Genomic DNA, 15,812 nt, shown 5'->3' on the forward strand with positions numbered 1-15,812 from the left:
TGAAGTAAGGAATAAAACTACATTTAAAGAACAAATGTTTCTGATTTTCAGAAGTGGCCTCTTCAGGATTGTGCCAACTGTGGCTTTAAAATGAAGCTGATAAATGTCCATTATCTGTGCCTTATTTGCTTGAGTAATCAGAGACTAGAGCTGCCTGCTCTTTCTGTCTCCAGTTTACCCTGAAAGCATGATTTTATAGATTTTATATTCAGAAGGGCTCTTTTTCAAAGGTCAGTTCCTTTGAAGGCAGTTTTCCTGTTGGATCCATCTATGCCCATACTCCTTTCTTACCAGGGAGCGGCGTTGGTTCTCCCCAAGGTTCTCATTATCATTGGTGTTTCTGGAAGAGAGTTCTTGCTTTAGTTAGGTTTGGCCTGTCTTTGCAGTCATTCTTGCATGACACCATTTGTAATGAGACCTAATGTGGTACAGTTAGAGCACTGGACTAGGACCTGGGAGACCCAGGTTCAAATGCCATTCTACCTTTAAAGCTTGACTGTAACCTTGGACCAATCACATTCTTTCAACTTGAGCTGCATTTCAAGGTTATTGTGGGGATGGAATGGAACAGTATAAAATGTTACAAGCCACTTTGAGCCCCTGTCGGGGAGAATTGTTGGATACAGATAAACACATTTTTAAAGGATGCTTTGGTTTATACCCAAAAATAGGCCCTACAGGAGGAAGCCCTTGATGTGCAAATTCTCATTAAATTAGTTGTTCCCTCTAGTAAATATTGTTTTGACTGCACAGGTCAAGTCTCTTATTGTTGGTTTAAAACAATTTTATTCCAGTAACATATGGTAACAATCAATTCTTGCATTATTAATTACTTTTTTTTTATCTATCCCATATATTACTTTTCTAACCCCTCCTCCCCCCGTTACTTGACCCCTGCCGGTGTTGTATATTTAAAATACTAATATTTAAAGGTACCCTTAACTAATAAAACAAAAATTTCTATTCTTCTTTCCTTTAAGACTTAATTATTATCAAAAATTTTCCAATGTCCTTTTATTTTCCACTCTTTTTCTATATAACTTCTAAGCTTCTTCCGCTCCAATTTAAAAGTTTCTAGATCATAGTCTCTTAAAATTCTTGTCAATTTGTCCATTTCACTCCATGTTATAACTTTTATAATCCAATCCCATTTCTCTGGTATTCTTTCTTGCTTCCACAACTGCGCATACAATGTCCCAGCAGCTGAGAGCAAGCACCAAATTATAGTTCTGTCTTCTTTTGGAAATTTTTCCATATATAATCCCAACAGAAAAGTCTCTGCAACTTCCTTGATTTCATATCCCAAGATCCTAGATATTTCTTGTTGAATCATCTGCCAGTACTTTTTTGCTCTTTCACAAGTCCACCACATATGGTAAAAAGACCCTTTATGTTTTTTACACTTCCAACATCTATCTGGCATCTTATTGTTCATCTTTGCCAACTTTTTAGGAGTTATATACCATCTATACATCATTTTAAAACAGTTCTCTTTAATACTTTGACATGTTGAAAGCTTTATAGAATTCTTCCAAAGATATTCCCAAGTTTCCATCTGTATTTCCATCATGCTTTGTAAGCCGCCCTGCGCCTGCTTCGGCGGGGAGGGCGGGGTATAAATAAAAATTATTATTATTATTATTATTATTATTATTATTATTATTATTATTATTATTATTATTATTATTATTATTATTATTATTATTATTATTATTATTATTATTATTATTATTATTATTATTTCTTTATTTACATTAATTGCCCACTTAATCATTTGAGATTTCACTACTTCATCTTCTGTAGACCACTTCAAAAGCAGTTTATATAGTTTTGAAATTAATTTTTCATTATCTCCAAGCAGAACTATTTCCATTTCTGTTTGTTCTTTTCTTATTCCTTCAGTTTTAATGTCTTTTTCCACCAAACTCTGTATTTGTTGAATTTGAAACCAATCATATTTATTGTTCAACTCTTGCGCAGTTTTCAGCTCTATTTTACTGCCTTGTATTTTTAATAGCTGATTATATGACAACCACTTTTCTTCACCCACTTCAGCCGTTATTTTTATCACTTTTGCTGGCACTATCCATAACGGTTTCCTTTCATCACCATATTTCTTATATTTCATCCACGTATTCAACAAATTATTTCTTATATAATGGTGAGAGAAAAAACCATCCATCTTCTTTTTTCCATAGTACATATAAGCATGCCAGCCGAATTTATTTCCATGACCTTCCAACGCCAAAAGTTTTCTGTTTAGTAGCATCACCCATTCTTGTATCCACACTAAGCAGACTGCTTCATGATATAGTTTTAAATCTGGTAATTGGAATCCTCCTCTCTCTTTTGCATCTGTCAAAATTTTCATTTTGATCCTTGGTTTCTTCCCCACCCACACAAATTCTGAGATCTTCCTCTGCCATCCGTTAAACTGTTTGCTGTCCTTCACAATCGGAATAGTTTGAAATAAATACATTATTCTTGGTAAAATGTTCATTTTAATTGCAGCTATTCTTCCCAGCAATGACAAATTAAATTTATTCCATTTTATCATATCTTCATCCATTATACGCCATAGCTTCTCATAATTATTTTTAAACAAATCAATATTCTTCATTGTTATCTCCATACCCAAATATTTTACCTCCGAGGTAACTTCACAACCCGTTAGCTTTTGTAACTCCTTTTGCTTACTTACTTGCATATTCTTACATAAAATTTTTGATTTTTCTTTATTTACATAAAATTCCGCCAATTCTCCATATTCTTGTATTTTAGCTAACAGCAAGGGTGTTACTTGAGTTGGATTTTCATTTATAAACATTATATCATCTGCAAATGCTCTATATTTATAAGTAAATCCTTTTATTTTTAATCCTTCTATTTCTTTGTCTTCTTGAATTTGCATCAGCAAAATTTTAAGTGTCATTATAAACAACAGTGGAGAGAGTGGACACCCTTGTCTTGTACCTTTACTAATTATCATGTCTTCTGTAAGGTCCGCATTTATACATAGCCTTGCATGTTGTTCAGTATATATTGCTTTTATCATCCTTATAAATTCTTCTCCCAACTCCATTTTCTCCATTACTGCAAACATAAAGTCCCAGTTAAGATTATCAAATGCTTTCTCTGCATCAGCAAAGAATAATGCTACTTCCTTTTCTGGATGTCTTTCATTATATTCTACAATATTTACAACAGTCCTAATATTGTCTCTTATCTGTCTTTTGGGGAGAAATCCTGCTTGATCTTCCTTTATAAAATTTATCAAATATTGCTTAAGTCGTTCTGCCAGTATACTTGTATATATTTTATAGTCATTATTCAATAATGAGATCGGTCTATAATTTTTTACATTCGTGATATCTCTATCTTCTTTTGAAATTAACGAAATCACTGCTTCCTTCCATGTATTTGGTATTTTACCTTTTAATCTTATCATTCTCATCAATTTTTGGAGCTTTGGTATTAATTCCTCTTTAAATGTTTTAAAAAATGTAGCTGTGTATCTATCTGGCCCAGGAGCTTTTCCAATTTTCATTGCATTGATCGCTGCTTCAATCTTTATTCTTTCAATTGGCGCATTCAAAACCTTTTTCATATTTTCTGTTAAGGGTGCTATTTTAATATTTTGTAAGTATAGTTCCATCTTTTCTTTCTTTATTTTAACACCCTTAAATAGTTCGGCATAATATTTAAAAAATTATCTTTTTATTCCTTCTTGATTCACCATCTCTCTTCCATCCACCACAATCTTACTTATAATTTTACTTTCTCTCTTTTTTTTCAATTGCCAGGCCAGGTACTTTCCAGGTTTATTTGCTCCTTCAAAAGACTTTTGCTGTAATTTTTTCAAATTCCATTCCAATTCTTTATTTAACAAATGTCTCATTTGTGTTTGTAATATTGTGATCTACCTCATAATTTTTTTCCCCCTGGCCTTTTCCTTAATTCACCTTCTTTTTTCTTTATTTCATTTTGAATGTCCAACATCTGTTTATCTTTTGCCCTCTTATCTTTGTTGTTCAATGTTATCAATATTCCTCTCATTACTGCCTTATAGGCATCCCACACCGTCTGGAATTCAATAGCTTCTCTATCATTTATTTGGAAGAAAGCTTTGGTCTTGTTTTCTAGAGATGTCACTATTTCTTTATTCTGTAATAAATCTTCATTTAATCTCCATCTTCTTGATTTTTTCAACAATTTTGTAATCCACATTTTTGGGTTATGATCAGCTCCTATTTTAGGCAAAATTTCAATTTTTTTTGTTATAAGGCCCAAATCCTTAGTGCCCCACAACATGTCAATTCTAGAAAAGAATTAAGTCTTGCTGAAAAGAATGTATAGTCCTGTACATCAGGATTAAATTTCCTCCATATATCTTCCAACTTTTCTTGTTTAACCAGTTCAAAAAAAGATTTTGGCAATTTTCCTTCTTTATTATTTTTTTGTCCAGATCTATCCAATGCATTCTGAATTGTTCCATTAAAGTCCCCCATTATCAAAATTTGATCATACGTCAGTTCATCAAGTTGTTGTGTAATATCCTTAAAAAATACATCTTTCGCTCCATTTGACACGTACACTTCCAATAACAACGTTTTTTTTTTCATTCAAATTTATTTTTACTGCTACAAATCTTCCATTTTTATCTTTAAGTATTAATTTCGGATCCAGTTCCTGTTTAACATAAAAAAAATCACTCCCCTGCTCAGCCAGGGAATAAAATTCTACTCCCAGTTGTTTATTCCATAAAAATTTATAATCCTTCTGTTTTATGTGTACTTCTTGTAGACAAACTGTATTACAATTTTGCTTTTTAATCCAATGAAATGTTGCCCTTCTTTTTTAGTGGTGAATTTAGTCCATTTACATTCCAAGATAATAATTTGTAATCCATCATGGTGCAAATTCTTTATGTTCTTCATAAAATCTACGCAGTTACTGTTCATTTGTAATTGTGGTTTTTTTTCCCTGAAGTTCAAAGCTCAAACCTTCAGGTATTATCCATCTATACCTCATTTCATTGTCCCATAATTTCTCTGTCAGTTTTTTGTATGTTCTTCTGTCATTTATCACTTGCCTTGGTAATTCCTTCATGATTCTTACTCTGCTACCTGCCACAAAGTCTTTTCAAAATTTTTGTTCATAATCTTTCCCACCATTTCTTTTGTCATATATCTTATGACCACAGATAATTTTTTTTTTGCATAGAATGAGTTCACTCTATACATATAGTCATACATATTTTTAGACTCTTCAGGATCTTCCTCCAAAAATTCTGCAATTATTTTTATTATATATTCTTTCAATTCACTCTCTTCCTTTTCAGGTACTCCTCTCAGATGTATCTGGGTTTCCATCAATTTGCAGTCATGGATTGCCACTTTTTCCTGTATTTTCAACAAGGTGGAATCATGTACTTTCATTCTCCCTTCTACCTCCTGCACTTTCTTAGATGTTTCCTTAGTCTCATTTCTGAGATCCTCAATATCTTTTTTAATCTCTTCTATAATTTCTTTCTTAGAGGCAGTTATCATGTCTTTCATACCTTTCATCATTTAGCCTCCATTGCCTCTAATTGTTCTTGCATTTTCTCCAGCGAGGTAGCTCTTGTACGGGTTTGCTTATGCTCTGACATTTAAAAACACCAAAAATGTTGTTCTCACCAAATTAAAATTCAACTATCAAATTCAAAAGATTAGAGCTTGCTTTTTCCAACAAGCCTAATTTCGCCGACATCAGGGGGTGTGGCCTAATTTGCAAATTCGTTCCTGCTGGGCTTTTTTTTAACCCAAAAAGCCCTGTTGACTATATCTATGAATGATGCTTATATAAGGAGTTTCTTCCTGTTTTTCACCTATTTTTTTCTTTTGGATTGAGGTACTGCTTAGAATAATATGGTATGGTTATGACTGTAATACGGAGTTTGCTGTTTCTGCATTGCATGCACAAGTGCAAGTATTCTAGAAATACACAGGACTATATTTTTTCAGTTATCTCAGCGAATACCTCTGTTCAAGACATCCAGATTTTCCCCAACTGCAATCCCAAATACAGCTGTTTCATTATATTTTAATCACTTGTTAAAGACCAACATGGCTACCCACCTGTATCTTATTTAAAAAGTTGTCATTTTTAGTATTTACACTTTGCCAGTGTAGATTTTATTCAAGGTATGTGCTTTCATGTGCATGCACACTTCCTCAGATATGTTGAAATGAAAGGTAACATTGATAAACTAGAGGATGAACAACAGATCAGCACACAACACAATGACAATGCTTAGTTTTTGCATCTGTTAAAACAAGAACAAGTTAAGTTTTCTGGTCACCATTTGTTTGGATTCAATTAAGGGGGAATCACAGTAAATATGTCAAAATGGGAGATTGTAGTCTCCTATTATCTACATGCCTGCTGAATATTCGAGAACTGTAAAAGGATAAAGAAGCCAACACTCTCCTTATGAAAAGCATTTAAAGAAACTTGGCAATTGTAGGATAAGAGGGCAAGACATCTTAAACCAAAAGTCTGTTAAAAATCAGAGTGGGGGCAAGGAACACATGGGTTATTTTCAGAATGTAGAGAAGTAATCAAGAAAGGCTTATCCAAGGAGGAGTGTGGTTAATTTTTTTTTATGATTGGTCAGGAATCTGGTAAAGCAGTAAGTTTGCAAAGTTTGCAGACAACTTTTAGGAAGGCAGAAAATCCCAAACTGACAGCAAAGTGCTTTCAAATACAACAAACCTTTCTGTATAATTGAATCTCTTCTCTCCCTGATGTCTTGAGCCCTTTCCAAAATAACTGCTAAATCTTTCTTCAGAACTCAGAGAGTTAACAATTAATATGTTCTGAGAAACACCAGAAAGCCGTTCTGTCAATATAACAAATTCACTAGAGTAGCATGTTAGGAAAAAACTGTTTTTAACCCCAAAGCCATGGATAATGGCTGTCACTACTGAAATCTGTTTTTCTTTCTTTTTGGGGAGGGGAAGGGAGATTTTTATTGAAAAATTATCAGATATAAAAACAGACAATAAACTGTCATATGCCAAATACAGATTGTCACATTACAAAGTTCCAATAATAAAAATATGTCCAATAGGTCTCAATGCCGTAAAAAGTTAAGCCACAAATAATTATGCCAATTAGGAGAAAGATGATGTCAAAGAGTCATAGTAAATAATAATAATGTCAATTAATTAACATAGTGAAACATCTTTTAACACAATCCTGATCAAAAAGGTCTGTTTTGAGCAATACAATTTAAAACAGGGTACCAGAAATTATAATAATCAAAAGAGGCAGAGTAAGGGTCTTTATTTGAGGTTTGTGTTAGTATCCTTTCCATTGTGAGATAACCCCATATATTCCTGTATCAAATCTTAAAAATTGGAATGGGGGTGGGAGATTTCCAGAGGGCAGCAATTGCAGACTGAAATTTGTTTTTCCCATCAAAATTCACCAGTGAACAGAACATGTCTGAAGGCTACATTTCAGCCAGTCATCTACACAAACTCTTATGAATCTCCAAAGTTTATATTAAACGTTTGAACATTCTTCTGTATAGTCACAATATTCTATTGATATATTAACATTTTGGTTTGAAATGACATTTTTTTTTGTCTAGAGGTATATATAATAAAAAAAATTATTGTTATTATATAATTTCTGTATTTCTAATCTCTACTTCCTAACAGTGATTTATGTACATATTCTAAGACTAGCCTCAGTCTATACTCCCGTGTTTTGGTGTTTTTCCCCCCTGGTTGATACTGTCATGGGTTTCAGGTTTGAATGCCCATAAAATTTCCAGTAATAATTTAATTTTTCCATATGTTGTATTTTATATTGATTTTTAAATTATTTTCTATCTTTAGATTTGCTTGATATTCCAGCTGTAGAATTAGGTTACTTAGTTGTCATCCTTTTTTCACCCAGTTGTGTTATCTTCTGCACTGCATGACAAGAAGACACTCTGTCATACTGAAACTTTTCAGATTGAAAATACATACTTGGTGATTTAAGAAAATATTGAATCTGACTAGTCTTACATTCGCTTAGGGTTCAAGTTGGCAGTTTTGATATACATAATTTCATTAATGTGACCTCAGTAATGAGTTATGTCATTCTACTTCACCGTTATGCTTCAGAATCTGCAAAAAAAAAATCTGACCAATTTAGGAAATTATTATGTTTTCTCATGTGCCATACTTCAAATGCAAAGCCAACAGTTTTGGAAAACTGAAGTTTCTTCTTCTGCTGCTGCTGCTGTTGTTGTTGATAAGTTAATTGCCCCATCCCAGCTAAGGCAATGCTCATCAATAATATAATAAATACAAAGCCTGATGGCACCCTACATATGAACATATATAATCCCTTGGATCTTGCAATAACTTTCTACTTCATAATGACCAGTTTAGTGTAGTGGTTAAGCTTTTGGACTCTAATTTGGGAGAACCTAGTTTGAATCCCCACTCCATTACATACAGCCAGCTGAGTGACCTTGGTTCAGTCACAAGTTCTATCAGAGCTGTTCTCTCAAGAGCAGTTCTCTAAAGAGCTCTCTCAGCCCCACCTACCTCACTGGGTGTCTGTTGTGGGGAATGGAATGGAAAGGAGATTGTAAGCCACTCTGAGACTTTGAGTGAACAATGGGGTATAAATCCAATATCTTCTCTCTTCTGAATCCCACAGAGTATTTCTGTGGACAGAAGAGTCCCCACCTATAGAGTTCAACTGTCTCACCCTTTCATTGCTGCCCAAAATGCCTCCCTCTAATACTGCTCATTCAAGAAAGGAGGTATGCCTTTGAAATGCTCCACTGAATCCAAGCCACTGTCTATCATACACTAAGGCACAATTCAGCTAAGTGTTTGACATCCTTTTGATGTAATGGGGAATGCCTAAGCAATGTATAATTTTCCTAATGTAATAAAAAGGCACTAGACCAGGGGTGGTCAAACTTGCTTAATGTAAGAGCCACATAGAATAAACATCAGCTTTGGGGGGTGGAGCCAGGAGCAAGGATGTGACAAGCACAATTGAACTCTGAAGGGAGTTATGGCAAACACATTTAAAGGGACTGCAGACCTTTTAAATGCCTTCTCTCAATTTGGAAATAATGAAGGATGGGGCATCTTCTTTTGCAGCTCATAGAACTGGACCCCCTGGTCCAATCTTTTTTAAACTTGGGGGGTGTTTTGAGGAGAGGCACGGGATGCTATGCTGAAAATTTGGTGCCTCTGCCTCAAAGCCCCACCCTCCAAGCCCTAGATAACTACGGATCAATTCTACATTATACCCTATGGGAATCGGTCTCCCCGGGGTATAATGGAGTGCCCAGCAGACATTTCCCCCCCCACACACACACACTTTTTGATAACCCTGAAGCTGAGGGAGGGCCTCCAAACTGGGGGATCCCCTGTCCCCAACTGGGGATTGGCAACCCTATCAGAGGGAACAAGTTTTCTTTCCAGTCCATGCAGGCTGGCCACACCCACTCAAAGCAGGATCCCTTGCCATGGTTTGTTTTACAATACTATTTAGAAGGCTTTGCAGCTATTGTGTCTAACTTGTATCATTCCTCAGTTTAGACACTTTTCTTTGAAAGTGTCTGTCATCTATTATTCAAAATAAATGCTTATCCTGAATACATGGAGAGTGTCTTTTTTTGAAGATAGCCACCTAGCTGACACCCACCAAAGACAGACAGCCAAATGGGGTGAGGCCAGAGTAAGTAACACAGGCCCCCGTGGAGAAGTGCCCAATCAAGGTATAATCACTCCTCACAACCTTCCTGTCCTATCCAGATAATATTCCTTATGTAGCAATACAAAGTTGCAATTTATGTCTTAAGAACATAAGAACATAAGAGAAGCCATGTTGGATCAGGCCAATGGCCCATCAAGTCCAACACTCTGTGTCACACAGTGGCAAAAATTTTTATATACACACATACACTGTGGCTAATAGCCACTGATGGACCTGTGGTCCATATTTTTATCTAAACCCCTCTTGAAGGTGGCTATACTTGTGGCCGCCACCACCTCCTGTGGCAGTGAATTCCACATGTTAATCACCCTTTGGGTGAAGAAGTACTTCCTTCTATAATGAATTCAGTGACATTGTATGAAAAGTGAGGAGTAATCACTGGAATTAGTTTTAAATAGGACTTCAAGACTGCTGCTGTTTGAAGGCACGCAGATTTCACCGCAGCCCTAAAACTACATTAAATACTATTTAAACTGCTCTGCACAATAATGAAATATGCTTTGTCTGCTTCAGCCATCTGTGGTGTGGTGTATCATTAGTTCTGTTTTTAGCATCTGCTAAAAAGGTTTAAACAATATTGTAAAATGTTCTACTTGAATATTAAAATTAGGCAGTTGATTTTTCTTCCTAATGTGCATTTTTCTATTTGTAAATTCAGCAATGCTGTTTTTTTTTTAAAGGAATACAATAATTAAAATTCTCTCCCCAACCCCCTTCTCAGGAAATGATGCAACTTCAATAGTCAACTGTCTTCATATTCTGGGCCAGACCCTGGATGCAAGGTAAAATCCTAAACATAATTCATTAAATTACTGCTTCAATTCCAAAACAAGTCTAGAGTGGCCAAAAATGATTTGCTATAGAATATTTAGTGGTTTACACATACTTGAGAATTATTTCTATATCTGAATTATTGATAATAGATTTGAACTAATTACATTTATTTTGTTCTATGGTTATACTACAGCCTGGCTTTGCCAAGTTTTCCCTTCCACATTCTTATGTTAAACTAGTATGATTTTATGTGAACTATATGTGGGTGTACACATGATATGTTTATATGTATACGTTGGAATTTGTACTTTCCCTGATCTTCCATCCAGCATTCCCCTTCTCATCCCATTAAGATGCACTAATGATGATAGGCAATGTTGACATGCAATACTCAGAGCAGAACAGAATTTTTTTTGGGGGGGAGGGGGATTTTTAGTTTGAGGTCATTATGGTAACAGATTTGATCACAGGAATGCTATGCCATGCTGAAGTGCCATAAAAACACTGAAGCCAAACTATATTTCAGTTCTATCTCTTATACCCAATATTGGCCTGCTAGCTTGGAGATTTTTAAACATTCCATCTGTGGATAAAATAAACACTACAATGCCTGTGTACTTTTCTCATGAAGGACTAAGGCATGCTTGCTTGATCTCATAGAGGTATGCATTACTGTAAACCAGGGTTTCCCAAACTTTTCTTTCCCATGGCCTGGTTTGCACTAAAATTCAGGGGTGGAGCCAGGAGACTTTGGGGGAGCTGGAAGACTTTGAGTGGAGCTGGGAGACAGGAATTATGTCATTTCCTGTAGTGTCACTTCTAGGTCAAGGGCCAAGTGATGTCATTTCCAGGGCATACTGAACCAAAATTCCACCAAAACCAAAACTCCACCTTTTCCTGTGATGTCACTTCAAGGGCACTCCCCCAAACCTGCCTCTTCTTCTGAAGTAACTTTGTTTTCAGAAAAATCTCTCTGAAACTCAATGCTGAGCCAAAATGGGGGTGGAAAGTGGGTGATCTGCAGCTTTTTCATACATTCCCAGGGTCCTCTCTTTCCACCTTCACACCTGTATGCATCTATCTGTTTATGTGTTCTTCTCCAGCTTGCAAGCACTCCTAATGCCCATGTTCAATTGCCTGCACCACTTACACACCCCTTCCTCAACAGCATTAGCCAGTGTATGCAGTTGGAAGTGCTGTTGCCATTGCCATCAGGAATGCCAGTATTGTGTACCACCCACACTGGGCCCTGGCAGCTGCTGTACCTCAAAATATGTTGACACATTTAGTAGACCCTTCCTTCAGCTGCTACTACTGGAAACCTTCCTCAAGCTACAACCAAGCTTGCTTGGTTTCAAGAAAATCTTTTGACAGCTATTTGTCATACTTTTCCTTGACTGAAACACTGGGAAATTGCTGTGAAAGGTAGCAGAGAATTGTACTTCTATTAATGAATTAATTTCAAGTTATATAAAGTTCATACAAGCTTTTCTGCTGTTATCCCAAAAAGGATATTTATGAGGGGCTTGCAGCTTTTTACTGGCTGTGTTTTCCCAAGCCTTTAAAAGCAACCTGTTGTGCAGATATTTAGCCAGTGAACTTATTTCATCCTTTTTAATATCTACAGGAGTTTAATTTTAGTGTCAGACAGCTGTTAAAAGCAGGACCAGTAAAATGGTGCCAAGTTCATAGTACCATCACTTCCAGTGCTGTTGAGCAGTAATCTCCAATAATCTCTTTCTGCCCCACACCTCTAACTCTCACTCACTCACACAGAAATCTCATAGAAAAGCCAGCTGGCTACAACTGGGGGTGCCAATTTTCCATTGATAGAGCTCCTATGTCTGCAACAACAGTATGATGAACAGAAAAGTTTCATCCAGTATAAATGGAAGGAAGGAAAGAAAGGGGAAGAATGAAATGGAAGGAAAGGAAAGGAAAAGAAAGACATGGAAAGAAAGAACATAAGAACATAAGAGAAACCATATTGGATCAGACCAGTGGACCATCCAGTCCAAAATTTTCTCATACAATGCCGAAAAAGCACCACAATGTCCACCAGTGGGGCCAAGGCACTAGAAGCCCTCCCATTGTTGCTTCCCCCACCCCCAGCACCAAGAATACAGACAGAGCATCCCTTGCAGATGGAAAAAAAAGAAGGGGGGGACAAAGGGGGAAAAAGCCTCACCATCAAATTATCCCAGCCAGCAACAATTCTGCCCAGGAGTTGTTTGGTAAAAAAAAATAGCTACTGGAATGCCCACTCCCCCCCCCAGCTGAAAAACACACACACACACACCCTTCTTTGCCACCCTGACCTCCCAGGAAATCTCCCCAAAAGAACATACTGCAAGGCACATGAAAGCTCATACCCTGAAGAACACTTCATGGATCTAAAGTGCCAGTGGACACCAGCTTTTCTCTCAAACACTGGGAGAGGGGAAGAAGGAAGGAGAGGCAGCCCAGCTCCTCTCTGCACAACACAGAGACGGGGGAAGGAAGGAAGCCAAACAGAGCTCAGGCTTTGCAGCCTGTGTCAGTCTTCAAGGCTAGCTTTTCTCTGTACAACACAGAGATGGGGGAAGGAAGGAAGCCAAATGGAGCTCAAGCTTTGCAGCCTGTGTCAGTCTTCAAGGCTAGCTTTTCTCTGCACAGCAGAGAGATGGTGGAAGGAAGGAAGCAGAGCAGAGCAGAGGTCATGCTTTGCTGGGAGTGGGGCTAGCTTTGGCTTTTTTTGTGACTTGGTAGTGAGGCTTCCGTGGCCCAGTACTGGGTCCCCACCCTGCAAATGGGAAACTCTGCAAATGGGAAACAACCATATTGTTCCTATTCTCTGAGTCTCTGGGATTCCTATACTTTGCCTATAAGCACTATAGAAATTATTTTAAAAGTATATGAAAGGTTTTTAATTATGATTAAAAGTTATGATTAATGCAACCAACTATCCAGCAAGGAGCCTTCCTCCAGTCTAAGGAGACTTTTCATTTTAAGTGGCTCTTTTTAAAATGGAAGAGCAAGGTTTCTTTGGCTGGAGGAAAGCTTCAGTGTTAGAGTGCTCAGTGATAAAAAGACAGGATAGTGTTCAGGAAAGCTTCAGTGGAGAGGTAGGATAGTGTTAGGATCCACCCCAGTGAGTTTTACCATCATGTATATTAGCTGCTGGGTTGCTTCAAAATTTTTTGATTTTTCAGGGAGTACTTATTGCATTATTTAAATTCATAACAGAATATAATAATGTTTTATGGCATGCAATATATAGAACAGTGATGAAGACAGGTCTGGAGAGTGTTAAGATGGCTCTGAGGACATTTTTGGATAATGCTGCAGAAGATCTGGAGAAGACAATGGAGAACCTTAAGCAAGGGCAATTTACACACACCAGGAGTCAGCCAAAAGGAGTGACACAAATAATCAATTATACCACTGTGGCTCTTCTGCCAGTGCTATCTTCTTTATTTGAACACATTGGACAGCATCAATTTGGAGAAGACCTGATATGTAGGTATTGTTTAGATGTTATTTTGTACTTAATTTCTGTGTTGTTTAGTGTTTGGTATCATTAGAGTGAAATTTCTTTACAATAGTACAGTTCACTGTTCAAGGCATTTGAATATTTTAATATTAAAAATTACAATGGTAATTCCAGAGGATTAGATCCAAAGGAGTGGAGGGCTCTTCTGCTCACAAAAGAGGAAGGGCACAATTTTCATGGGTTCTCCATCCATCCATGGCCTGCCCATCCATCCCCAACCTGTGTGCTAGCTGTGCCTGATGGTTAGCTAACATTCAGGGGCAGTTTTTCAGGTAGTTAAGGGGGATGCAGAAAACAAGGGAGGCAGGAAGATCCCATCTGTCCACAGAAGGAATCAAAGAATTTTTTTTAAATATTACCATCTTGGTAGAGGGAACTGCACTGGGGAGGGGAAATGGGTGAAATCACCCCTCTCCTTCTCCTGTTAGCAGAAGAAGAAGCAGATTGTGGCCAAATCAAAGTAGTTACATGATAAATTCCATTGGTGTGTTCAAATCTGAACCAAGAACTTTGAAGGGTAAGTGATAGAATACATACTATCCATGCAGACAATCTCCAATTTAATTCTTGTCAGAGACCCAAGCTTGGGTCCCCCTGGGTAACCTCTACTTTTTAATGTGAGCAGCCCCAAGCCCTGTGGATCCTCCAGTCTGAATGCACACAAATAAAGCAAACCTTTATAAAAATACAATTGAACAGTTTATTGAACAGTTTTAAAAAGGAATATCATTATGCAATACAGTGTTTATTGCTTAGCAGCAAAGAAAACTAACTAAGCTAACTTTCTGTCTAATACATTTAGTACCTGGTATTGGATGGCACACCTTCTTGCAGCATAAGAGCAAGCTGTAGCCTAAAGCATTCTGTGGGTGCAATCACACAACGTATTTGGCCCAACCTAGCCACACCTCCCCTCTGGATTTAATGCACATGATCACATGTGCCCATCTGCCCCCTGAGTCCTGCCTGTACTTTTCTCATTTTAGGATGGGCTGGGACTGGATTAAATAGCTACCAGGAACTGCCCAGTAGCAAATCTCTAAAACACAGGCAGGGCACATTTGCAGCTGTCTGAACAACCAGGGCCCGCAATGCAAGCACCCCACATGCGCAGAAGCAGTCTGAACACTCCTCTTGCACATGTGCGGCCCATGCCTTTCCTGGCAGCAGGGCAGCGGTCATGTGATTGCTATGGCTCACATCAAAGATAACAGTTTTTTTCATAGTTGGAATACAGGCATGCCAAATTCCCAGCGTGAACCCACCCTATATGTAACCACCCATCATGATGTAGCATAACATATCAAAGTGTACTAGCATGACATAAACATAAAGTTATCATAGCTTTCTCTGATCTGTACTATAATTATAGCATTTTGTCCCCAGAGATCAGATGGTCTTAATGCTCTAATCATAGGTACCCTTTGATGGAATTTTCCAGAGGCTGTTAGCAACCACTCCTAATTCCTCTCTCTTGTAGTTATATGACCAAGACAGGTTCTTGTGGTTAACTGATTACCTCATTTTGAATTCTGCCTTGAAAGAGATAAGGGTGGAAACTGAAAGAAGGACCAAATTATGAACACCTGCAGGCCAGAAAAAATCTTTTAATAATCACATTAACTCTTGAGAGAAACTAGGGTGTTTTGCCTCACACCCTGGCATCTGTTTTTAAAACACTCTTCATAGCAGAACTGGGAAATGTCTCTACGAGAGCCATAGC

At 37.2% G+C, this 15,812-nt stretch overlaps 1 protein-coding gene across 4 annotated transcripts in view; it reads left to right on the forward strand.

The window, feature by feature from the left end:
- RYR2 (ryanodine receptor 2) overlaps positions 1 to 15,812 on the forward strand; it is a 757,628-nt gene that overhangs the window by 564,479 nt on the left and 177,337 nt on the right. For all 4 annotated transcript variants that reach the window (XM_060243352.1, XM_060243324.1, XM_060243334.1 and 1 more), the window contains 2 exons: positions 10,505 to 10,565; positions 13,817 to 14,055. In XM_060243352.1, the coding sequence (XP_060099335.1) occupies positions 10,505 to 10,565; positions 13,817 to 14,055 (300 nt within the window). The remainder of the gene's footprint in view (positions 1 to 10,504; positions 10,566 to 13,816; positions 14,056 to 15,812) is intronic.

This window comes from Heteronotia binoei, chromosome 1 (assembly GCF_032191835.1).
Source record: "Heteronotia binoei isolate CCM8104 ecotype False Entrance Well chromosome 1, APGP_CSIRO_Hbin_v1, whole genome shotgun sequence".
NCBI classification, from domain to species: Eukaryota; Metazoa; Chordata; class Lepidosauria; order Squamata; family Gekkonidae; genus Heteronotia; species Heteronotia binoei.